The sequence below is a fragment of the Bos mutus genome, chromosome 4 (genome assembly GCF_027580195.1).
Source record: "Bos mutus isolate GX-2022 chromosome 4, NWIPB_WYAK_1.1, whole genome shotgun sequence".
NCBI classification, from domain to species: domain Eukaryota; kingdom Metazoa; phylum Chordata; class Mammalia; order Artiodactyla; family Bovidae; genus Bos; species Bos mutus.
This window is the reverse complement of record NC_091620.1, coordinates 22804064-22831662: the sequence shown is the minus strand read 5'-3', so window position 1 is coordinate 22831662 and position 27599 is coordinate 22804064. Positions and strand designations below refer to the sequence as shown.

Here is a 27599-nt window from a genome sequence, read left to right as displayed (position 1 = left end):
CAACTCCTGGTTGCTCCTGCCAGCCATCTTGGATCAGGAAAACATCTTGTCCAGGGGTGAAATTTCACAGAAAAGAGAACAGAACAGAAAAACCAACAGAAAAATGGAGTTTGAACCGTGGTCAAAGGGTACACAAAATTCACCCTGGATCTGAACTTTGTGGTGAGGTAAAGCAAAAGACTCCCTGTCAAGCTAGTTTGACTTGCACTTTCTAGTAGTTGTCACTAAAAGCACTTCATTTTATAATCCCTAAAAGATCTGGGAAGACAGCCACAGCCCAAATTTGTGCTAGACTAGAATTGTCCATTTTTCAGGAAAATGCACAAGAATCAAAATGCCAGCTTCAACTTGGCTCTTGGAGTGAATTCTGTCCCTCAAGGAAGATGTGGAATCTAATTCAAATGAGACATTAATTGAAAAATGGACTTCTTTTGGCCGGAAGGTAAGAAACAAGGAGAGTCAATTATATGTTACCTGGTAACGAACTCTCTGGGAGCCAGAAGAAACTGACTGCAGATCCTAATGAGAAAATGGAAAAAAAAAAAAACATACCCACATATCTTAAGATTATTTTGAACAAGCTGCTTCCACGACTTCATCAACTAAATGCCCAATTTTATATTATTAAACCCATCTGGAAAACATCTTACTCTCCCCAATCCCTCAAGGTTAAACAATGAAGATAATGCCAAAAATAATAAAAGCACACTAAGTTGGACTGAGAGAAGAAAGGCCATTTAGCTACTGAAACTTAGAAATCCTAAACAGTGTTTAGAGGTGAGTGGTATAATTTCAAGGATAGAGAAGACCAAAAGTAAAAGACAGGTGATTTTGTTGTAATTAATGGGGGTCATATTTAACTTGCACCTGGACTTTTGGCTTGTGAAATAAGCTGCTTAGGTCCCTTTAGGCGCTTAGGAAGAATTTATTTACCTAAGACCAAAAACATACTGTCATGATAATTGTGTTTATACCAGTAAGTTGCTTGGCAAACAAGATTCCATAGACTCAAAAGAAAATCGCTGACCATCTCTGCATGATCACGAAATGCAAATTAACAGGACTGAAATTAATGAGGTTTTACTGGAAGATTCTGAGAGCCAGGCTCCCTGTATAAAGTTTTATAACTAAGTCATTGCCACTGTCCTGTCCTGCAGGCTTCCTTGTTAATGAGCATAGTGATTCTATTTACAGATGTCAGCAATCCTGAGTACCTTTGTCCTCACACCTGCTTCCCACAGGCTTTATCAACTTACTGTCTAAGCCCAAGTTTAAAACTCTACCTCTTTATCTGTGCTTGCTCTTTACTTAAAAAAAAAATCCTACTTTTAGTTGAATATTTGTGCAATGAGCCCAACCGTTAAGCTAATTTTCAATAAAGTCAATTCACCAGTCAAATATTTTGCTATTGTGGGATCTTAAGTTACTCGAGTATTTTATATCAAAAAAGGTTTGTTATCAATTATGATTTTTTTATTACAGGTTTTTTTGAGGGAGGATCTACAATAAAAGAATATTATTTTGGAAAAAAAAAAGAACCATCTACTATATGTTCTGGGATTGATTTGGACCTGAGTCACATGCTAAGAAGTTTACCAACTTTAACATGCTCCAGTTATCTTTGGTAAATGTAGCCAAATTAAGCCACAAATATTAAACCCTGTTGACTTTTCTTCTCTCACCCTTATTAACAGTCATAAATCGGCATCTATCTCAAAATATTCTGCATTCCCAATTCCAACTCTATCCGAAACAATGCTGAAGAGAAAAATCAGTAATTAGTACATTACTTTATGCCTTCTACCTGAGTTTATATCCACCAAAAGAAACAGAATCTAATGTTCAAAGCTAAATCTTTTGCAGCCCCAAAGCTGCAAAATTTGAAGGGATTTTAAACACTATACATCTTCTTTATTTGTGATATTTACTTATGTATAATGTGTTGTCTGGAAGAGAGTTGCTCATCTTGGGGTATTTATCAAAATCACCCAATAGCTTTAAAAATAAAAATGTCTTGACCACATCCCCAGAAGTGATTCTAATGTGCATCTTTCACCAAGAAACAAAGATGAAGAAGTGGCTATTTGTGTGTGTGTGTGTGTGTGTGTGTGTGTGTGGTGTGTTTTGCCATTTTCCGGATAAGATACTGAATACTCGCCCTTGAAGTTCTGCAGAAACAACCCATGACCACTGTAGTGAATCTGGGTCCCTGGGCTTTGCAGGTGCAGTTCAAGGGAATGTCACATATGAGACTCCCCTTTCTCTTTCTCAGTGGTAAGACCGGGCTGAGAAAAAAATAATAGATTATTCCTTTGTATTCTGACACAAATTCTTTGGAGATAGAGATTTTTCTTTCCTGTAGAAGTTACATTAAAAAAATAAACCTAGTTGTCTCTGACTGAAGTTTGTACTAGACACAAAGCATTAAGTAACCACAAATCTCTGTTTCCCTTTATTATTTATCATACCCCTTGAAATTCTGTAGAGTTCAAAAAACACAGGTGAGCTGTCTGGCAAGACAAGGACTTCCAAGCAATAGTTATGGATCACACTGGAGCAACATCGTGCTGTTGCTAATCCCATCAACCCTTTCCCATTCCAACCACCTGAGGCAGAGAAACAGTGGGGTGGGGAGGGAGAGGATGCAGTGTATGCTTAAAAGATGAGAAAGACAAGGCCACCATTTTCCCATTTCTCCCCAAATGCCTCATTGTAGAAGTAAATAAAGATGGCTGGTAATTGTAGGCAAAAACGGAAAACTGAGCAGCATAAATAATTGGCTAAAGAAACTCACCTCCTGCAGGCGATCTATGTACATACGGCAAGTCTCCAAATCACAGTCTCCACGCACAACTAGAATGCCCAGTGGGATGGCTGAGGGCAAAGGAAAGAGAAAGTCCAAAATAACGTATTTGATTTTTCTATTTTGGCATAAATGCATTTTTTACGGTTGAAAAAGACCTCTCATAAACAATACTGCTTTTTTGGATATTTCACTCTCTCCCGGCACCTCTCCTATGAGCTCAGTCTCTTTACTTATGCAGTTTTCATATTTTTTCCTTGCATGATCCATGTTGCCCCTTGCCACCTGGCCAGCCTTCATTGCACTTTGTCTCAGTGGCCCTGAGGTGAAATATTATGTCAAGGAAACTGCAGACTGACAGGGCCAGAGGCTGTTCACAGCCAGCTGCTAATTTATGCCTGCATTTGCAAAAGCCAAGGTACCAGGAAGGAATTAAAAAATCATGATTCTGGACATTTACCCCTTTCCCTCTTAAATGCATGGGATTTAATCTTTCTGTCACTTACTAGTTCCCTAATAAGAGACTCAAGCTACTCAAGGTACTGTTGCTACCTGGTAGCCAATACCAGAACTAAACAGGCAAGAAATACTTAAAAAAAAAAAATGCTTCTAGAAGGTTCACAGCTATAAAATCCAATTGATTTTAAAGATGGTCAGTGTAAATGTGGTAGCAGCAGAGCTTCAGAAATCAATGAGGAGAAGCTGTTAGGGGCTTTAAATATCTTTTCTAGGTGGTAGTAAATGTCACAGGATGACTTTAGTAGATAGAAACTCCTACTTTAGATATAGCCATAGGATTGTCTGAAATAATGAAAGTAGTCTCCTTCCCAAAACTTCAAAAAAAATGTATGTGTACATTTCTGGTTTTATAAGTATAGTTATATTATTAAACCCATGATTTAAAAAACATTTCAAAATCTTGAATCAACCAACTAGAGATTAACAAGGAGATGACAGGACAGTGGTGTCCACTAAAGATTTTTAAAAACCTTTCACTCATTGAATTTTTAAAGCCTCATCATTGATAAGTAGGTCTGAAAATGCAAAGTGCTAAGACTTTAAAAATGAACCATACAGACAATAAAATACATTTAAACTCATGGGAAAATCTTGAACTCACAAAGTTGTAGAGAAGATACACATATGAAAAATAAGATATGGAACACAGGCTATGGTAAATGCATGAACTTAAGTCACTTGAAGACTAGGCGACAGGGACTAATTCTTGCCTGGAGGGTAGGTTTTAGGCTCTCTGAAGGATATGGAGCCCCATTGGTCTTTTAGAGAAGCAAGAGTGGTCTAGAGAAAAAGAAATAGAATTTGTTTCTCAACATTACCCCTAGATTGGCTCCTTAGGAAGGTCAATACCACTGTCTCATACCTCTAGGTTCCCAAAGTGCTACACAATTAAACTAGAAGACATCCATCACCCTGTAGAGCTATGTAAGCCTATGAATCAGTACGGACTCTCTCACCACAGGAATAAGACTTATTTCCTTTACAACCCCAATATCTGGTAGATATGTAATAAAACTTTGTTTTTTTCATACAAAGGTGTGGAGGGAGGAGGAAGACAAGCTTAGAGCCTGTGCAAGTGTGAAAGAGAAAGTGTGTCTTTAAGAACTAAGTCTATACAGGATAGACAAAAAAGGGATTCAGAAGTGAGAGTAGGCAGTGTGCATTAGGTTGGAGCTTGCCTTTGTCTATTCTTCCAGAAGCTAAGCAGGAGAATGGTAAGCAAGTACGTGAGGAAGCATGCAACTGTCATATGTTTGGGGGAACAATAATCTGGGAAAATACTTTTTCCTCTCTCTCTCTCTTTCTTTTTTTTTTTTTTTTTTGTATATAGCTAGAAATTTCCAAAAAAAGTCTTCAGTATGGCAATCATGCATATTTGAAAGGAATGAAAGGGAAATTCAATAAAGAGATTCCTAAAAGTAGTGACTGACGTAATTATCCTCAACTAGACTACTCAATAGGTTCAAATAAGGTGATCTAGTTAAGTAAGAGAAGAATAAGGATTTCTAATCTTTGATGAATGAGGAGGAAAACCTAGAATTTTGGCCTAGAAAGTAAATCACAGATTGTGGGAACAGAATACAACTATACTTATCATGAGAGTCCATATCTGAATCTTGTTTAATGAAATTTTCTCTTAATTTCAAACGTGCAAATGCAGAGACATAAAATTCCATTAACATTTACCTATTTACTTAAATGAGGAGGCATCTTATATGGGAATGCAGGAATTTGGTCAACACCTCGGATCTCCTTCTTAATACCAATGCTTGGAGTTAGTCTGGTCGTTAATTCAATATACTTGGTAGAAGATACTTTAAAGTACACTTAAAGATTGGACATTCTAGACCCAAAATAATGAATGTCTAGGAAAAAGTTTGCAAAGATGTGTCATTCATTTCTACTGAGTATAAAATCAGCAACTTTGCTGATTCCTCAAGAAGCTAATTAAGAGAAATTTGATTGATATTAGCTATTCAATTAGGATTAAAAAAAGGAAAAAGGCATCCTATATCACAATTTCATAGTACGATTACTGGCATTTGTTGTCAAATTTATCCTATGAAAGTACTACTGTGCACTAGAAAGAATTTATGGTCATTCTCTCTTGGATTCATAGCCCAGTGCTCTGGTCTTACAAATGACTCATGTTAGCTGTTTTGTCTTGAAACTTAATTCCTTTGATCCTTTGATCTTAGACAGCATATTAAAAAGCAGAGACATAACTTTGCCAACAAAGCTCTGTCTAGTCAAAGCTGTGGTTTTTCCAGTGGTCATGTATGGATGTGAGAGTTGAACTATAAAGAAAGCTGAGTGCTGAAGAATTGATGCTTTTGAACTGTGGTGTTGGAGAAGACTCTTGAGAGTCCCTTAGACTTCAAGGAGATCCAACCAGTCCATCCTAAAGAAAATCAGTCCTGAATATTCATTGGAAGGACTGATGCTGAAGCTGAAACTCCAATACTTTGGCCACCACATGTGAAGAACTGACTCATTTGAAAGACCCTGATGCTGGGAAAGACTGAAGGAGGAGAAGGGGATGACAGAAGATGAGATGGTTGGATGGCATCACTGACTCGATGGACATGAGTTTGAGTAATCTTGGGAAGCCTGGTGTCCATGGAGTCACAAAGAGTCAGACATGACTGAGCGACTGAACTGAACTGAACTTGATCCTTGGATTGAAGGCTATAGGATTTAGAATAGGTATCTTCTAGGATTGGGGGAAGATTAAATGCAATACTATATTCAAAAATAATATCCAGAACATCAACATTAGTTCTTCTTCACTCCCTTTACTAACTTTTGAGCCTCTTGAGCTAGAAAATTGGATAAACCAAAAATCTATTTTTCAATGTATCGTGTCACAAGGATTAGCTGGTAGTAGTTCTGTAAGTTATATTCTGCTGATTTAAAACTAACTTTTACTCTTTGATGGAAAAGATAACTGTAGTACAAAAATACTGTAATCTGACACTTCTGTTTGAGGCTTTAAATGGTGAAGAGAAACCAGAAACTTGTGTAAAATTACCACCTTCCTTTTACACTGCTGACAACCAATTGGCCAAACCTCAGTGAAGCTTCCTTCATTTAATTGGGAGCAGTGAGAATACTTCTCACCCAAGCATTAGCATTACTATTCCTGATCTTGATGATTCATCTTATTTTAGTGTTAGAGATTTTATTTGACTGCAATAAGCATCAGCCAATACTCAACCTACATAATGGAACTTTTATTGCAGGGCTCAAATGGAATTTACAAGTTCTAACTAAGCAATAAAGAACAAGCTGGTTTCTATGTTAAGAAGGCAGATTTAACACATACTTACTTCTCTTGTGCCAGAAACACTACTAAATTACAGCACATGCATTTTAAAAAAGATATAAACCAACAAAGAGAGAGAGTGAGGAGAAAATGGCAATGGATAAAGCACATGGAAAACTCATAACTGACTCAAAGGCCCTAGACAGTCTAATTCTAAACTATACGTGGGGGTGGATAAGAACCAACACAATTTATACTGTAAAACCGTCAGAAGATGCGCTACCCAGAAACATCATTTGCAGTTAAAATAAGAATCACTGGATATTAAATCACTAGATTCTACCACCTACTCTTGGTTAGGTGTAGTTACTTTATAGAAAATGGGGATTAACTAATCATCTACAGAATGCAGAGATACCCAACTTGTTCCTCTCACTAGACTTTCCAGAAAGCTGGCAGCCAGACCACACATTCTTAGAAAGAGATCTGAAGAGTCTTCTCTGGGGAATCCTCAGAGAGTTAAGAGAGAATATTCCCTCCATGAAATATAAATATGATTATATTAAAAGATTATATGAAGAAGAAAATGGGTCATTATTCAGAGAACAAATAGGTCCTTGAAACTTGATAGAATGGAGTTTAATAGAAGGGTTAGAAGATGAAGTTAAAGAAATCTTTACAAAAGAAGAGCAGAAATAAAAGGAGGCATAAGAAAAGGTAAGGAAAATAAGACTGACCCAGTGGTCCAACTTTCCAACGACAGGAGTTCCAAAAATCAGAAATAGAAGTAATTATCAGAAACAAACAAAAAATCAAGACTATTTCTTAGAACTGAAGAACAGCAGTTTCCAACTTGAACTGCCCAACAAGCACAATAACTAAAGGACAACAGGAAGACATTTTACTTTGAAATTTAAGAATATTGGGAACAAAGAGAGGGGTCTACAAATTTCCAAAGAGGAAAAATTAGATGGCAAAGAAAATGGGGATTAGACAGTTTTAAACTTCTCAAAGGCAACTGCACAGTCACAGAAGCAAGGAAGCAATGGATTCAGAATTCTACAACTTTTACACATAATTCAAAACACTAAACAAGTTCAAGGACTGAATAAAGGACATACCCTCCACTAAAAAGTTACTGCAGAACTTGCACCAACAAAAGTTGAATTTGGAACAAGAATGAGGAATGCATGGGATATAATGGGGAATCTAACAAAGAAAAAAAAAAAACCCTCCAAGGAGATGGGGCTAGAAGATTCTAGGGTGACAGATATATTGGAGCACAGTGACTTAATAGGCCGAGATGTAGAGAGTGGTCATCACTGAGTCTCACCATCACAGGAGAGTTATTTTTCAACCTAAGGACAGAATGTCTAAATGAGTCTGAGCCAGTTTTCTAACAATCACCCCAAGATTTACTCTGCCTTAACCTGTTCTTGAGAGCAACAGTTAGGTCTTGGTGAAGGAGAAAAATTCAAAGAAGTCCATCCCTTATAACGACAGTTCCACATGATAGCTAGAACCCACCCTAACACCTTACCAAATGCTTTCCAGAATGCAATCATGACCTTGCCCACTAAACCTCACAGAATGGGTGCACAGGTACTCTTGGGGAAGCTGAAAAGTGTTAGTTGCTCAATTGTGTCCAACTCTTTGTGATCCCATGGATTATGGCTCCTCTGTCCATGAATTTCTCCAGGCAAGAATACTGGAGTGGGTAGCCATTCCTTTCTCCAGGGGATCCTCCCAGATATCGAACCCAGGTCTCTTGCACTATTACCATCCGAGCCACCAGGGTAACTGAAGCCAGACACTATTCCTGAGATTCTTTCCTGATCTTGACAGCCTTCATCTAAAAGTGAAAGCATCATCACTTCCTTGCTCAGGGAGGTTTAAGATTGCTACTTGATTTTTCAAAACTGCTGTATCTGAATGAGGGATGCATATATTGATGGTAAATACATACGTATGAAGAAAATGGCAAGTAGAGAAGTCAGCATACTGGGATTATCTTGGTAGAAGAGGGATACAGTGAGGTATTTGTTCTGCTTCTTAATCTTAGTGGGAGGTACATGAATGCCCATTTATTATTAATCTTTAAGTCTATGCATTATATACACATACATATGTGTGTGTATATATATATATATGTATACGGGTATAGGTGTATATACATGTATATATACATGTATATGAACATTTATGAACAGAACAAGTATGTGTATGTGTGTTTATATATATTTCTGTATACAGTATCTCAGAATTGAAAATAAGAAATACAACCTATCTGTGGCAATTGATTTTACTGATAGTGGTGCCAGAGTTCACTGTATATTCTCTGCAATGTTTTCTGTGAATTAAAAAAAATTCTATATTAGTATCAAATAGGAAAAAGTAGAGAAGTCATCAAAAGCCCCCAAATGAAACCTACTGTTGCAATCCATCTCTGGTAATGGACACCAGGCACATTGAGCAGTCATGACTTCATGGCTCATCATGGCATGTGTATTTGTTTGTGGGTGTGTTTATATAATAAGCAGCAGGATTACCTTGCTGCATTATCTGGGCCTCAGAAGTCTTTAGAGAAGCCGTGTCCAACAGACCTGTCTGTATGTGCAATACAGGAGCCACGAGCCACATATCAAACTAAGTCCTTGAAATGTGGCTTGCGTGACTGAGAAACTGAATTTTTATCTTATGCAATTAAAGTTTAAATAAACATATGTGGCTAATGAGCATTATGGTTTGTTCTCTGTGGAACCAAAAAGATGAATGTCCTTAGTACCAGATGTAATATATGTCAAAACCATCCATGTGTTAATCATTCCAACCAATACAATATTGTAAAGTTAAAATAAAATAAAATAAAAAAAGAAAGAGAAAAAAAAAATCCAGCAAACAAAACTTCTTTGGTCTTTGCCCCTGCCTAGCTGGATCCAGTGTGCTTCCTAATTTCTAGCAGTAGTATTCCTTGGTTGACTGAGGACAAATTTATTTCCCTTACTCTATATCCTACCTTTCTTAAACAACTTCTCTGACTCTCCTTCTACCAAAATATACTTTCAGATCCTTCTTGGCACTTTAGTATAAATGAATAACAATTAACTAAAGGGTTAATCCTTTAAGAACCATCTGAGTTGTAACATGTTTGAAACCTAAGCTAACACTATTGTCATAAACGGAATGATTGTGGCCCCCAAATTCACATGTTGAGGTCCTAACCCTGATATGATGGTAACTGGAAATGTGCCTTCTTTGGGAAGTAATTAGAGTTAGATGGGGTCATGAAAGTGGGGCCTTCATGATGGGATTAGTGCCCTTGGAAGAAGAGATGCCACAGAGCACTCGCATGCTCGCTCTCTCCCACTTTGGGAACACAGCATGAACCCAGCAGTCTACAAGCCGGGAGGAGTGCTCTTACCAGAAAACAAATCGGCCAAATCAACCAAGTCCTTGATCACAGACTTTCCAGCCTCCGGGACTGAGAGAAAATAGATCTCCATTGTTTAAGTCACCAGGCTAATATTTTGTTACAGCAACCCAAGCAGACTAAGACAATGATAAAACTATGACAAATACAGGTACAGAAATAGGGAAGATTGTCGAGTTGACTGGTGATTCTCAGCCCTGAGAAAATTATACTACCAAGTACCTCTCTACAGCTAAAACACAAGCACTACCCTGGCTTCCTTCTCAGGCTTCACCATGGCCCCCATTAACCTCCTTTCCCTATCTCTGCTTGTTTAAATGCCTCATAATCCAGAAGGTGATTAAATTAATTGGTTGAGAAATCCATTATATATTTCATATCACATGCTCTCAATTTTATGTCTGAAATAAAATGCCAACAGTTCATGATAATTAATTTTGTCTTCTACAGTTGAAGTTAGGACTACCTGAAGTCATTATGCAAATTTATGTCAAGTAGTGAATAAATTAACACCATTCATCTTTAACAAATTCAAAATTTTCTAGCAACCAGTACACAAGTATACTCTTTTATCTATAAGAAACTTCTAAAGTATATATGCACTAAAAGAAAATATATGAAATATTGTTTCTAAAATATATATTTCAGCACAATTGATGAACAGAGTCAGGAAATAAATCTGATTTAGGCTCAGATATCTATATATGGAACTGAACTGCCCAAAACATTGAAAACCAAAGTTCTTAGAGGCAATTACATAGAAAATTCCTATAGTTTTCAGAAAACTTATAAAATATTTTTCAGAGTCAGAGTGTGTGTGAACATATGTTAGTCACTCAGTCGGTCCAACTCTATGCAACCACAGGGACTGTAGCCTACCAGGCCTCTCTGTCCATGGGATTCTCCAGACAAGAATACTGGAGTGGATTGTCATGCCCTCCTCCAGGGGATCTTTCCAAGCCAGGTACCCTGCACTGTAGGTGGATTCTTTAACATATGAGCCACCTTAAGAAAACTTGAAAAACATTTTTAAAGAGTCAAAAATATAATGCAAAAGACAACCCAACTGTTTCCTCAAGACAATAAGTTATTTGATTGAAGACAAAAGATCCTTGGGGATCAAGTCTTAAATGAACGCCCCTCCCCACTCCCCAAGATCTCTGTAGCCATTTTATTCTGGTACCACCACAGAAGTGTGAGCAAACTGAATTAAGGTCAGTGAATTCACAATGTACAGGAATCTGAGGTGAACAAAACTGCAAACTTCATGAGTTCTCATATGCAAAACTCTCCTGCTGGACTGAGTGAGGAGTGGTCATCCTCACTTCACCCAGCTGTTGTTCTGAACCTCAGCCTGGTGGTTCAGAGAAGCAACCATGATAGCGGGAGGAGGGTGGCTGAAGTCATTCGTTTTCTTCTCTTAGTGAATCCTACCTCCACCTTTGGACTAACCAGCTGTGCCAGAACAGGCTTTGTGCATATGTATATTCTGGGAGCATACTCTAAACCATAGTATATTTAAAGCTATACCTAGATAGCATATTTAAAAAGCAGAGACATTACTTTACAACAATGGTCCGTATAGTCAAAGCTATGGTCTTTCCAGTCGCCACGTACCAATGTGAGAGTTAGACCATAAAGAAGGCTGAGCATTGAAGAATTGGTGCTTTCGAACTGTGGTGCTGGAGAAGACTCTTGAGAGCCCCTTGGGACTGCAAGGAGATCAAACCAGTCAATCCTAAAGGAAATCAACACTGACTATTGGATGGACTAATGCTGAAGCTGAAGCTTCAATACTCTGGCCACCTGATGTGAAGAGTTGATGCACTGGAAAAGATCTTGATGTTGGGAAGGACTGAGGGCAGGAGGAGAAGGGGGCAAGAGGATGAGATGGTTGGATGGCATCACTGACTCAATGGGCATGAGTCTGAGCAAACTCCAGGAGATAGTGAAGGACAGAGTAGCCTGGCATGCTGCAGTCCATGAGGTCGAAAAGAGTCAGACATGACTGAGCGACTGAACAACAAAAGAGGAAAAAGACAGTAATGATTATGTGATACAAAGAAGGAGAAACAAGAATGGGAAGAGGAAGAAAAGGAAGAGCAGGGTGGGAAGGAGCCGGAGGAGGAGAAGACAAGGTACTGAACACAAGCCATGTACTTGTTTTATGGTGTTATTTAATCTTTACCACAATCCCAAGAGGTGGATATCACTAGTCCAATTTCTAAAATGAGGAAACCTAGTCTCAGGAAGATGAGGTAACATGCCCTGAAAGGTCATGGCTTCCACATAGAGCACCCGGGTTTCATCCCAGGCTTCTCTGACCAGAGAGCCCATCTCCTGTATTATCCCTCCTTCTTATTAATCCTGGGCCTCACAGGTGATGGAGTCTCTCCTTTCAACACTGAGTTCAGAGCAGTGAAGCCAGAAACTGGTGACAGGCTGACCGAGGAGTGAGGGCAGAATGACAAGTCCTGTACCCAGAGCTACACAAGAACCAGGGAAAGGCTGTGACACTCCGGAAGCAAGGCCAAAGTGAGCAATTTCAGCCTGGGACAAAGGGGTATGGCCCTGAGACTCAGAAACTATGAGTCAAGACACACACATGCTTCATAAACACACCTGGCAGGGGTGGGATCACTTTAAAAGACACGCCATTCCCTTCCCTTCCCAATAGGCCAGCTTCTGAGACTGTGGTAAGTCAAGCTGTTGAAAAGTTCTAACCATATCTGCAATGTAAGAGTCACCAAGTTAAACTCTTTCTTACTTTATAAAGAACTACACGCTACTAAAATATTGTGAGCAGGATTATGGGGGCAGTAGAGGCAGCAAGAGTATATCTGACTTTAATCGGAATCATTATGGACAATCATGTGATTTGTGTTGCTATTAAAATGACTGCATTAGAATTTCCCATACGGAGCTGATGAGCTAATTGACAGCATAAACTAAATGTGAAACCATGTTCTCAACTGAAGTGGAGAAAGTTTATTATGTCAGATGCACAAGATATTAAAAATATTTCCCTCAGATTTTTGATAGAGCATTTACTTAACATTAGTTTTGGGTTGTCAACATTTGATATCATTAATCTGGTAGTTTTTGTTGAGATAGGTTTAAACTACATTAAAACATTCATTTTAATGTTTTTTTATTCTTGGTAAATAACTAATTAGAAAAATCAGAATGGCAGATGTTTTTGATCATTCTGAGTGCTCAATGAACTTATCTTGTCCTTGATATCATGGTACCTGGGTCATGGTGAGGATTAAAGATGTCAGTGTCTGCAGAACACAGTATCTGTGATTCAATTCTATATTCATTCCTATAAGCCTTATTAAATTCATGGATTTCTTCTAATTCCATATCAACATGTACCAGCCATTCATAAAGTCACTTTCAGCAGATCAAAGGTAGTGACTTCTACAGCAGATGATATTGTACCAAAGCTTCTAAAGGCCAAGACTAAACCACAGCATATAAATAAAAGAATCAACCAAACCTGCAAGGAATCACAGCTGGCTGCTTTATGACACAAGCAAAGACCCTTGGAGTCAAAGCAAGAAAGAGCCACCTTTGCCACAAAATCCACATGAAACTGTTACTGAGATTTATTAAAGGGAGAAACTGCACAGCAGCTAATTCATTCCCTGCAAGATACTGTGATGTGTTCAACAAGGTATCACGATGGAAAGAAAGGGCTGAAAGCTCAGCATTTAAAAAGAAAGAAAGGATTTAATTATCTGACACATGAGCAATTATAGTGCAATTCCTGTTCAAACAGAGTTGTAGCTAAAGGAGCTATTTACCCATTCAAATCACAAAGGTATCTTCAATGGGATCATTAAAAGAAGGTGTGAGACCTTAGGGAAAAGCATCTCAGAAACTGCAAAGGTTTACAAAGAAGGGATTTTAAGCTCTAAATATATGCAGAAAATTAATAGAATTGCAAAGGCTCTGTTAAGGCTAAATAAAAAGGTTGCTGCTTTCTGAAAAGGACAATAAATGTAACAACGGGGTTAAAAATTTGTAAAACAGAAACGCATTCCGAATTTTATGGGCAAAACCATCAAATACACAGATAATCTTAAAATGAACATAGTTTATGCTAACACTCTTCAGAGATACACTTTTAAAAGGCTGACATTCCCTTAAGCATTAATTTTAGGTTTACTGACATAATCAATACAGTTTGTCAAAGCTTTGCTATCTTTCCATCAGTTTATAAGCAGTTTAAAAAGGCCCTGATGCTGGGAAAGATTGAGGGCAGGAGGAGAAGGGGGTGGCAGAGGATGAGATGGTTAGATAGCATCACGGATGCAGTGGACATGAGTTTGAGCAAACTCTGGGAGATAGTGAAGGGCAGAGGAGCTGGCATGCTGCAGCAGTCCATGGGGTCACAAAGAGTCAGACACAACTGAGCAACACAAAAACAACAGAATGCAGTCTTCAGAGGCAAATAGTCTGAAAAAGAAATTTTTCCCTAGAAGATAAGATAGGAGTGAAGCCAGGTAAGCTTGGGTTTGGTAGTTATATTTTATAATAGAAATAACATCAAAAGCATGATCCATAATAGAAAAAGTTGATGACTTGGACTCAAAAACTTCTGCTCTGTGAAAGGCACTGTTAAGAAAACAAAAAGACAAGACAGAGTGGGGAAAAATATTGGCAAAACACATACCTGATAAAAGACCAGCATTCAAAATATGCAAAAAACTCTTAAAACTCAACAATAAGGGAGTCAATTAAAAAGTGGACAAAAGATCTGAACTGACATCTCACCTAACAGGATGCACAGATGACAAATAAGCATATGAAAAATGTGTTTAAGGTAGTATGTTATGGTTGTTGATTAGTCGCTAAGTTATGTCTGACTCTTTTGCAATCCCATGGACTGTAGCCCACCAGGCTCCTTTGTCCATGGGTTTTCCCAGGCAAAAATATTGGAGTGGGTTGTCATTTCCAGGGTATCTTCCTGACCTGAAGAATGAACCAACATCTCCAAACCTTCCGCATTGCAGGCAGATTTTTACTGCTAAACCACTGGGCTTTCCGTTCATATGTTATGAGAGAACTGAAAATTAAAACAACAATGTGACCCTATTACACATCTACTATGACAGATAATGGAGAAGCCAACGGCACCCCACTCCAGTACTCTTAACTGGCAAATCCCATGGACGGAGGAGCCTGGTGGGCTGCAGTCCATGGGGTCGCGAAGAGTTGGACATGACTGAGCGACTTCACTTTCACTTTTCACTTTCATGCCTCGGAGAAGAAAATGGCAACCCACTCCAGTGTTCTTGCCTGGAGAATCCCAGGGACGGGGGAGCCTGGTGGGCTGCTGTCGCTGGGGTCGCACAGAGTCAGACACAACTGAAGCGACTTAGCAGCAGCAGCAGCATGGCAGATAAAATAGAAAAAAATGAACAATTCCAAATGCCAATGAAAACCTGGAGCAACAGGAACTCTTATTGTTGGTGGGAATGCAAAATGGTAGAGCCTCTTTGGAAGACAGCTTAGCAGTTTCTTACAAATGTATACAAACCCTAACTGTATGATCCAGCAACTGAACTACTTGGCATTTACCAAGATGAGTTGAAAATTAGGCCCCCACAAAAATTTGCCCATGAATGTTCATAGCATCTTTATTTTTAACTGCTGAAACTTTGAAGCAACTGAGATGTTCTTTGATAGGTGGAAGGATAAACACAGTGGTTATCACACAACAGAACGTTATTCAGCAACAAAGAGAAGAGTTTCCGAGCCATAAAAGACAATGGAGGAAACTTAAACGTATACTGTTAGGAAAGAAGCCAGTCTGAAAAGGCCACATACTGCACAATTCCAACTATATGGAATTCTGGAAGAGGCAAATCCAAGGAGATAGCAAACAGATCAGTAGTTGCCCAGGACTTGTGGGGAGGGACTGAAGCACAGTGGGTATTTAGAACAGTGAAGCTGTTCTGTATGACACTGTCATGGTGGACACATGTCACACCTCTGTGAAAACCCATAAAACTGTAGAACACAAGAATGAATCCTATTGTGAAGTATGGGTTTTAGTTAATAAGAATATACTACCGCTTTTGCATCAATTCTAACAATGTACCACTCTCACACAAGATGTGAACAGTTGGAGAAACTGTATATTGGAGGCTGGGGGAGAGGTTGAGAGGATATATGGAACTCTACTTTGACTTCATTTTTCTGTAAAACTAAAAGTTATCTAAAAGGTAATGTCTATTTCATGCATCAAACCTGGACTGGCGATCTATTTCACATATGATAATATACATGTTTCCGGGTGCTCAGGGCTGGTGCCCTGGGATGACCCTGAGGGATGGGATGGTAGGAGGGTGGGTTCAGGATGGGGAACACATGTACAACCATGGCTGATTCATGTCAATGTATGGCAAAACCACCACAATAGTGTAAAGTAATTAGCCTCCAATTAAAATAAAATAATAATAATAAATTAAGAAAAAATAAGTAATGTCTATTGATTTAAAAAAATAAAAAAATCAAGAGCAAAGAGGAAAAAAAGAAACCGTTCTGAGTTTCCCTCAGACAGATACTTTGCTGTTACCAGAGAATAATGACATACAGAAAAACAAACATTATTTGCTTTCTTAGCCCGAGTGTAACCACTATTCAAAAAATCAACAAGAAGATAAGGGGCTGGAGGGGAACATCAAGGAGGGGAGGTCGTGCACCGGAGAAAGGAAAGCCCTAAGGGAGGACGGCAGGGCACACCTAAATCTTTCCATGTTACCTCATTAGTTCTGAATGTGTCAGGGTTATCAGGGCACGAAAATTCTAACTTGATGGCTGATGATAATTAGACAGAATGAGTTGGCAATAGTTCAATCCAATTTTCTCCCTGCATACCACAGGTTTATCGTACAACAACCTGTCATTGTTACCTGCCCACCGTTCACCTAGAACCAAGAGGGGAAATTAATGGGCATATTAGCATTCAAAAGGAAACATAACACCCTGAGACACTTCCATCCCACCGTGTGGTGCCTGGGTCTGTCAAAGGTTTCACAACCCCCGGTGCTCGTGATGAAAAATGATCCTAGAGTTTGAACTTCACGGCTTGAGCTGAACCGAGTTCTCTCCCCAGTTAATTTAAAATGTCATCCATAAGATAAAAGTCACTATGCAGTTTCCATTGCATTTGATTCGATGATGATATTTTGAAGATGTGCTTTTCAGAAACCAGCAGGTTCTCTACCAATCTGGGTTTCAAACTACAGGTCAAATTCTGCTCTTTATTCTGATGGTCTACAACCTAAGAAGGCCATCCAAGGAATAGGCAAGTCACTTTTCTTTTTAAATACTCTGGCAGTATTTAAAATCTTAAATAACGACTTATGGTATTCATCTTCATTTAATTTGGCAAACTTGTATTGTATATATAAAGGATTGTGCCAAAATATTTTTCAGGTCTACAAATCATACACTTAACTAGTCAACAAACAAGTTTTAAGGATTTTCTCGTGCCAGAGACAGTCTTGTGCCAGATTCCCATGCCAGGAGTTGGGCATACAATACCAAGAAAGACACACTTCCTGCCCTCAAGGCGTTATAGGAGAGTGGGAAAAGGGGGGTGATATAAAGACAGCCTCCTGATGACACACACTGTACCAAGAATGCTGACAGCCAAGGACCAAGTGCATTTAGGACCACAGTGCAGGATCTACTCCCCTAAGGAGTTATTTCCCAAGTAAAGAAAACAGTGACATTTGACAGAAGACACAAGAGTTTTTCTAGACAAAAGGACTTCTCTAAATCTTAGATCATCCTTAGACTCTAAGAAACCACGGCATGAAAAGCAGCAAATGCTCAGGACTGGGGAAGTTAGGGAGGTGCAGAGTAAAAAGGGCTGAGGCCACAGTCAGAGGTTGATTTGTTTATGTTAAGGAGCTGGCACTTTATTCTCAAAAGGATTGGCAGATGAGCAAAGGTTTGCAGCACAAAATGGTTTCAGATTGACACTGATTAAAGTGGGGCTTAATGTTGCCCTCAACTTGACTAAACTTTGGACAAGCTTCTTCCTGACTGAATGGCCCTGATCTCCCATTTGCAGAGTATATTATTTAAAAAAAAAAAATTATGTATTTATTTGGCTGCGCTGGGTCTTAGCTGTGACATGCCAAATCTAGTTTCCTGACCAGAGATCGAACCTGGATTCCCTACATTGGGAGTGCAGAGTCTTAGCTACTGGACCTTCAGCAAAGTCCCCAGTACTTACTTTAGAAAACTTGCTGCTGCTGCTGCTGCTAAGTTACCTCAGTTGTGTCCGACTCTGTGTGACCCCAGAGACAGCAGCCCACCAGGCTCCCCCGTCCCTGGGATTCTCCAAGCAAGAACACTGGAGTGGGCTGCCATTTCCTTCTTCAGGCCATAAAAGTGAAAAGTGAAATTGAAGTCGCTCAGTCGTGTCTGACTCCTAGCGACCCCATGGATTGCAGCCTACCAGGCTCCTCCGGCCATGGGATTTTCCAGGCGAGAGTACTAGAGTGGGGTGCCATTGCCTTCTCCATAGAAAACCTGCAGTTATTAAATTCTTTCTCTGCCCTTTTGAGAGGTAAATCTTTTCCCAGCTATCTGCTGGTTCTACAACGCTGGACGTCATTTCCAAAAATCAACCCTGGATGTCATCCCCTAAGACTCTGGGACCCGTCTCTTTGAAATGTAATTGTTGGAGACTTCTTTGGTAATCCAGTGGTTAGGACTCTGTGCTTCCGCTATAGGGTGCCCAGGTTCGAGCCCTGGTTAGGGAACTGCGATTCCACAGGTCATGTGACGTGGCCAAAAAATAACAAAAAATGAAAGAACAAGATGAGTTTAAAAAAAACAACAACCCTGGAAACAGATACATGAAAAATAAACCAATAAAAAAGAAATGTAATCATCCATGAAAAAGAGTACTCCTGTTTCCAGCCTCAACAGGTGGCTAATAAGCGACAATTAGCAAACACAGACAGCCTAATCAAATTGACTTAAGTCCTCCAGTATTTTTCCACTTGTTCACCCCAGTTCTTGAAAAGTCTCGGTCTTTTGTTCCAGCAGAGTTCACTTTCTTTCCCCACTGCCATTGTCTTGCCCCCTGTTGCAATAGTCTTGAGTAAAGTCTTCCTTGGCTGTTTAGCTTTTCTGTGCAATTTTTCTTTGACAACATATTAGAGAATCCTTTGGCAATATGGGAGGCAAATTAATGGAAGACAGGTGAGTGGCAGGAAGGTGAGTTAGGAAGCTAAAGCAGTAAATGAAGTGAGAAATGCTAGAGTCTGGAACAGAGGAGGGACAGTAAAGGTTAGAGAGAGACACATGAAGGAGATATTACAAATTAGCTCCATAATCAACTGGATGGTGAGAAAGGAACCAGGTGATGTAGAGTGGACATGGCACTTACAACCTTATCACACACTTGGTGACAACACGGAAGACTGGGGCCTGCTGAGCTAGAGGGAGGGTGGGAAAACCAAGAAGGCAGGAGAGAGGGAGGCTGGGAAGGGAGAGAGAGTAGAAATAACATAAAAGTAAGTGGCCCTTGGAAAGATGGTTGATAAGAAGCACTTATAAATGCCTCAAAGGCAACTGATAACACCTAAAATATCTGAAACGGACTTCAGAGTTAGAATGTAGTTACAGGCAGAATTGGGGAAAAGAATATTCTCAAGTCTGGAGAATGAAAAGCAGGTAGGGGGCTTCCCTCATAGCTCAGTTGGCAAAGAATCCACCTGCAATGCAGGAGACCCTGGTTCAATTCCTGGGTCAGGAAGATCCGCTGGAGAAGGGATAGCCTACCCATTCCAGTATTCTTGGGCTTCCCTTATTCTTGGGCTTCCCTTGTGGCTCAGCTGGTAAAGAATCCACCTGCAATGTGGGAGACGTGGGTCCGATATCTGGGTTGGGAAGATCCCCTGGAGAGACAACAGCTACCCACTCCAGTATTCTGGCCTGGAGAATTCCAAGGACTGTATAGTCCATAAGGTCGCAAAGAGTCAGACACGACTGAGCAGCTTTCACTTTCAGAGTAAGGGGGGAGGGAAGGGGAGATTGTCATTCCCCAGACATCCACCCAAGGCTCAGACCATGTCATCTCAGGAACTAAGAGTCACTGATTCTTTTCTTCTTATCTTTCCAGTCATCAGCATACAGCACATGATGAATGGAGAAGAATAAGTAAGAAAGAGAAGTTCAGAAAAAAAAAAAAGACATTGAAGCAGTTTTCTGAAGAGATGAAAGGGGTCAGGGAGAATGCAACTCAATCAAGGCTAATATGTTTAACATTGCATGAGCTTTCTTTTTTCCTACTTTGGATAAATGTGGTTCATGTATTACTGCTAAATGGAGTAGGAAATGGCAGCCCATTTCCAATATTCTTGCCTGGAAATCTCCACAGACTAAAAAGCTCAGCAGGCTACAGTTCATGGGGTCACAGAGAGTTGGACACAACTGAGAGACTGAACACATTACTAGTAATAATCCAGGAGCAAATAAAGGGAAAAGGCCCAACGTGTTTAGTCACTCAGTCATGTTCAACTCTTTGCGACCCCCTGGACAGTAGCCCGCCAGGCTCCTCTGTCCATGGGGATTTTCCAGGCAAGAATACTGGAGTGGGTTGCCATGCCCTCCTCCAGGGGGGTCTTCCTAACCCAGGGATCAAACCTAGGTCTCTCGCATTGCAGGCAGATGCTTTATCATCTGAGCCACCAGGGAAGCCCAAAAGTCCCAAACGGCCTTCTAATTAATAATAGAAACCAAAGGTCAAGGTCAAACAGTTCTAGAAAATGTCATATCTTCCAACGCAATCTGAAAGTTTACTGACAATGATGTAAAGTTCTATTTTTGATGAAAGGAATTTCATTTCAATGAAGATTTCTAATGTCTGATACAATGAAATTCTAGTACAACAAGGTGGTCTATAAAATTCCTTGGAATGCACTGCCAGTGTTAAATATGACAGATGCATTTAACTGTAAGGTTCTGGAAGGCGCCTGACAAGGACACTGGAAAATACTGTAATTTTTGTCCAGGTACGTTCATTCGGAAGGTAATATTTGCAAAATTCCTGGATACAGGGAAGAATCGCCACTGATAATTTACTGCCAGCACTCTAGTATTTAGGAGGGAGGGTTTCTCTTGTAGCTAAGTTGGTAAAGAATCTACCTGCAATGAGGAGATCCAGGTTCAATTCCTGGGTCAGGAAGATGCCCTGGAGAAGGAAATGGCAACCCGCTCCAGTATTCTTGCCGGGAGAATCCCATGGACAGAGCACTACAGTCCATGGGGTTGCAAGAGCTGGACACAGCTTAGGGACTAAACCACCACCAAATACTTAACAGTGACACAAAAATGCTGGCTACATGGTTTGGCTATCCTAATACATGTGAAAATCAAGATGGAACATTAAGTGTTCAGAAGCAAGGATTCATAACCATACTCAAAATGTAAATACTGAACTCAAAATGATGTTTAGAGACACTGGTTCACATCTCTTTCACAAGTTTAACATGCTACTGTCCATTACATGATGGTGATGGGCAAGGTCACTGACAGATGCTGAAGGAACATTCAGTCATGCAGCTCTGAACCGAGCTGACTGGAAACATGTGAAGAATTAGTCACAGAAGATGCCCTAAACTCTGTTGTAGAGGCCCAAGTCTCTTTGTGGAAGCAAAGAGTAAACATGCAGTCAACCGCCATGGAGCAACGTGAACTATGGTGGCCTAAAGGAAAACACACTGCCAGCATCTGACAACCAGGGAACACTCCAATTCTGCTTATCAGTGACTCCGGAAGGAAAGCAGTGCACCAGGGATTTGGGAAGCCCAGTAAGAATTAAAGAGCGCTTTCCACCAGTAGGAACTTGGAAGGTCTGAAGCTTTTATCTATGTAATGAGCAAATAAAAGTGTGGTTCTGAATCAATCTGCAAAGAGGTGATTTTCAGACCAGCATACATTTCTGTCCTTGGTTCTGTTCAGTTCAGTATCTTTACCCATAAACTGGATCAACATACAGAAGAAATATCCAACTTGCTGAGGATCAAACTATCATGCTATCTCTGACTACAATGTTTGGCTAGAAATAGCCTGAAATTTATATTACCCTGTGTTTAAGTTTCCAGTTTTAATTAGTCAAATTCCAAATGGAGAATTATTTAGCCTGACAGTAGTTTGGGCAAACAGAACCTTTAAGAAAAGGTCAGCATTAACATTTTAGTCTTCTATTTTCCTTAGCTCATTCTGAAACATCTAAAGAAAGCAATTAGCTTATATTCCAATACCCTGAATTTGGAATAGCTGGGAGGTTGGGCTTTCTAGGTGGCTCAAGTGGTAAAGAATCCACTTGCCAATGCAAGAATCTCAGGAGACTTGGGTTCACTCCACTGAGTCAGGAAGATTCCCTGGAAGAAGAAATGGCAACTATTCCAGTATCCTTGCTAGGATAATCCCAGGGACAAAGGAGCCTGGCTGGCTATAGTCTGTGGGGTCACAAAGAGTCGGATACGACTGAGTATGCAAGCACAGGCCAAAAGATACTACAAAGAGAGAAACTTGGAGGTTAGTGATGCATGAGCCTAATTTCTAGTACCAAGACCAGTTTGGTACATAGTAAGTGTTCAATAAATAGCTGTCACATGAAGTGAATGAATGGACTCAAGGATTTGGGTGTGGGGGTGGTTATATCCTGATCTTAGTTCAAAAGCAGGTGCCAGGTTATGCAAACAATATGGTGATTTCAGAACAGATATGTTTCCCACACTGGCCCCTCAGATCCGTGATGGACCTGAAGCCCTCATTCTCTCAGCTGCTCAAAGTGCTTGCTCTGCTGACAGTTCACAGCCGAGTCCCTCTCTAAGAAGAACATGACCTCACTCACAGCTTGCTTCCTCCCCGCAGACAGCCTGAACGCTCGCCAATAACCCTTGCCTCACTTGGGACCATTCTAAACGGCCATCCCAGGTTCAAATGTCCATGCGGGAGTGCTCTGTTACAGTCGCATCAGGGCTCGGTTTGTTCCTTGGCCCAGTTCTACTGCTCGCTTTCCACATTCATTCTCCTCTTGGAGCATCTCCAGTAAACCTCCTACACATTAAGCTCAAAAGTCTCAAAGTGTGTTTCCCAGGGAACCCAACCAAGAACAAGAACTATGATCCCAAATTTCTTCCTGAAAGCACATTTCTTTTAGTGCACAGCTATGTCTTTACAAAGAAGGGGAACTGTGTATTAGAAGGTGTACTGGGTTAGGAGAGAGAAGATGTAAATTCTTATTAAAATCCTGTTGCAGCTACATGAGCCTGTGTGAGGCCACCGCTGGAAGTGTCCCTGTAACAGTGACCATTGTACAGTGTATGCAACAGCACTCTGTAAACTATGAAGCATAATGAAGACTCTTAAGTGTTATTTATTATTAAATATTATAATAAGAGTGGTGACTCTGCTGTGGCAAACACCACACCACCCACACGTTAACATGATGAATGAAAAAGTAATAAGTCCATACAAAGCTCTTAGAAGAAAGTCTTCAAAAAGAAATGTAACAACTGTCTGAGTTCATATACCAGAGTTGATGACCTGGGAAGGTAACAACAAAACAGACTAAGTTTTTCTATAAGCAGTGAGAATTAGTGATTATTTGCCTCTGTGTGTGGGGGTGGGGGGGTGGGGGTGGGTACACAGGATAAACCAGCCAAAAGGAAAAATATTCCTTTGGGCAAGACTTAAGAATATACTTCCAAATGATGGTTCTCAAAATGGCAAGAACCTAACAGAAGAGATTAAGAAGAGGTGGCAAGAATACACAGAAGAACTATTCAAAAAAGGTCTTAGAGCCTGGGATAACCTTGATGGTGTGGTCACTCATTATAGCCAGACATCTTGGAGTGTGAAGTTAAGTGGGCCTTAGGAAGAATGATTACAAACAAAGCAAGTGGAGGTGATGGGATTATACATATTTAAATCTTAAAAGATGATGCTAATGTACTGTACTCCACATGACAGCAAATTTGGAAAACTCAGCAGTGGTCACAGGACTGGAAAAGGTCAGTTTTCATTGCAATCCCAAAGAAAGGCAATGCCAAAGAATGTCCAAACTACCATACAACTGTGCTCATTTCACATGCTAGCAAAGTAATGTTCAAAATCCTTCATGCTAGGCTTCAACAGTATGTGAACTGAGAACATTCAGATGTACAAGCTGGATTTAGAAAAGGCAGAGGAACTTGAGAACAAATTGCCAACAATCACTGAATCATAGAAAAAGCAAGGGAATTCCTAAAAAAATATCGACTTCTGCTTCATTGACTATGCTAAAGCCTTTGACTGTGTGGATCACAACAAAATGGGGAAGGTTCTTAAAGAGATGTGAATATCTGACCACCTTACCTGCCTCCTGAGAAACCTATATGCAGGTCAAGAAGCCACAGTTAGAACTGGACATGGAACAACAGACAGGTTCCAAATTAGGAAAGGAGTATGTCAAGGCTGTATATTGTCACCCTGCTTATTTAACTTATATGCAGAGTACCTCATGCAAAATGCCAGGCTGGATGAATCACAAGTTGGAATCAAGATTGTCAGGAGAAATATCAACAACTTCATATATGGTAACACTTTAATGGCAGAAAGTGAAGAGGAACTAAAGAGCCTCTTGATGAAGGTGAAAGCGGAGAGTGAAAGAGCTGGCTTAAAACTTAATGTTCAAAAAACTAAGATCGTGGCATCTGGTCCCATTACTTCATGGCAAATAGAAGGGAGGAAAATGGCAACGATGACAGATTTTATATTCTTGGGCTCCCAAATCACTGTGGACGGTGACTGTAGCCACAAAATTAAAAGATGCTTGCTTCTTGGAAGGAAAGCTATGACAAACCTTGACAGTATATTAAAAAGCAGAGACATCACTTTGCTGACAAAGGTGCATCTAGTCAAAGCTATGGTTTTTCCAGTAGTGATGAACAGATGTGACAGATGAACCATAAAGAAGGCTGGGCACCAAAGGACTGATGCTTTTGAACTGCGGTGTTGAGAAGATTCTTGAGGGTCCTTGGACAGCAAGGAGATCAAACCAATCAATTTTAAGGAAATCAACTCTGAATATTCATTGGAAGGAATGATGCTGAAGGTCTAATACTGGGTTACCTTATGGAAAGAGCCGACTCATCGGAAAACACTGTGATGCTGGGAAAGATTGAGGGCGGGAGAATGGGGTGACCGAGGATGAGATGGTTGGATGGCATCATCGACTCAATGAACAAGAGTTTGAGCAAATTCCAGCAGACAGTGAAGCCTGGCATGCTACAGTCCATGGGGTCGCAAAGAGTCAGACATGACTTAAGAACTGAAAAACAATAATATCAACACTTTAGGCTACTTCCTTGTCTGAGACCTAACATCATTAGCATCTAATAAAGCAAAGCTCTGGAAACTTCTCACTTTCTTGTAAACAAAGCAAGGCTTTGGATCATAAACAAGGTTAGATAACGAAGGGGATTATATTCAAAATAAGATTATTATCCTTCAGTCTAATATCCCCTTGGCATCTGAGTCTTGGAAGACAAGGAGTGCACTCATGTATAAGCCAAGAAGATCCCCAGAAACTGACAATTCAGGGTTTCGGTGCTTTCAAAAAGCCAAGGAGTTCAAGGTTCCAAATTTACCATATGGCTTGGCATTCCTCCCAGGCCACTCACTCTACAGCTCTTCAAGTGACTATTTCAAATTCTTTTTTTCCTTGACCACTGACACACTTCCCTTCCCTACCGTTAACTTGCTTGCTTCTTATGTCACTGAGAAAATAAAAGTAATCAGAATATAACTCCTTCCTCTTCTTGGTACCAAATCCCCGACCTACATGCCTCTGCGCCTACTCCTCTGTCTTCCCTTGTATCCTCTGGGGACTTGCCCCATCCCTCTGCTGTGCACTGGACCCCATTTTTGGATACTCCAAGGCATCACTCCTGCACCTGGCCCTCTCTATCCTGATTCAAGTTCTCACTCTCTCCTGGACTGGCCCATGAGCACACACACCAGCCTATGGAGCTGAACTAGCTTAGAAATCAGAAAACAAAACAAAAAAAATCCTCCCTTGATTCCATATCTAGCCCCCTTCCATTTCTCTTCTTTCCATTTAAACAGTTCAGAAGGGTGATCTACATGGAAGCAATTCCTTTGCTCCCACTTGCACCTGGATCTACTCCATTCAGCTTCTTTCCTCTACAACCTCTTGTGAGGTTACTAATAACCAGCCTTTACTCAAATCCAATGGCCAGTTCATAGTGCGCATCACCTCCACCTCCACAGAGCATTTGACACCACTGTCACTCTTCTTTTATAAAATAAAAGAATTTATTTTCTCTTGGCCTTCAACTGACAAGCGCTCCAGTTTTTGGATTTTGCTAGCTCACTCTGTGCTCCTTGGCTCCACTTGGGTCTTCTAGATCAGCCCCACCTCTATGCACCAAGTTGAAAGTGAAAGTGCAAGTTGCTCTTAACAAGGTGGTCTATAAAATTCCTTGAATGCACTGCCAGTGTTAAATATGACAGATGCATTTAACTGTAAGGTTCTGAAGGCGCCTGACAAGGACACTGGAAATACTGTAATTTTTGTCCAGGTACGTTCATTCGAAGGTAATATTTGCAAAATTCCTGGATACAGGGAAGAATCGCCACTGATAATTTACTGCCAGCACTCTAGTATTTAGGAGGGAGGGTTTCTCTTGTAGCTAAGTTGGTAAAGAATCTACCTGCAATGAGGAGATCCAGGTTCAATTCCTGGGTCAGGAAGATGCCCTGGAGAAGGAAATGGCAACCCGCTCCAGTATTCTTGCCGGGAGAATCCCATGGACAGAGCACTACAGTCCATGGGGTTGCAAGAGCTGGACACAGCTTAGGGACTAAACCACCACCAAATACTTAACAGTGACACAAAAATGCTGGCTACATGGTTTGGCTATCCTAATACATGTGAAAATCAAGATGGAACATTAAGTGTTCAGAAGCAAGGATTCATAACCATACTCAAAATGTAAATACTGAACTCAAAATGATGTTTAGAGACACTGGTTCACATCTCTTTCACAAGTTTAACATGCTACTGTCCATTACACATGATGGTGATGGGCAAGGTCACTGACAGATGCTGAAGGAACATTCAGTCATGCAGCTCTGAACCGAGCTGACTGGAAACATGTGAAGAATTAGTCACAGAAGATGCCCTAAACTCTGTTGTAGAGGCCCAAGTCTCTTTGTGGAAGCAAAGAGTAAACATGCAGTCAACCGCCATGGAGCAACGTGAACTATGGTGGCCTAAAGGAAAACACACTGCCAGCATCTGACAACCAGGGAACACTCCAATTCTGCTTATCAGTGACTCCGGAAGGAAAGCAGTGCACCAGGGATTTGGGAAGCCCAGTAAGAATTAAAGAGCGCTTTCCACCAGTAGGAACTTGGAAGGTCTGAAGCTTTTATCTATGTAATGAGCAAATAAAAGTGTGGTTCTGAATCAATCTGCAAAGAGGTGATTTTCAGACCAGCATACATTTCTGTCCTTGGTTCTGTTCAGT

At 40.3% G+C, this 27599-nt stretch overlaps 1 protein-coding gene across 4 annotated transcripts in view; it reads right to left on the bottom strand.

Moving 5' to 3' along the window:
• The window catches only part of DGKI (diacylglycerol kinase iota), a 528258-nt gene that overhangs the window by 106320 nt on the left and 394339 nt on the right, over positions 1–27599 (bottom strand). For all 4 annotated transcript variants that reach the window (XM_070369213.1, XM_070369214.1, XM_070369215.1 and 1 more), the window contains 2 exons: positions 2795–2874; positions 475–519 (listed from right to left, as the gene is read on the bottom strand). In XM_070369213.1, the coding sequence (XP_070225314.1) occupies positions 475–519; positions 2795–2874 (125 nt within the window). The remainder of the gene's footprint in view (positions 1–474; positions 520–2794; positions 2875–27599) is intronic.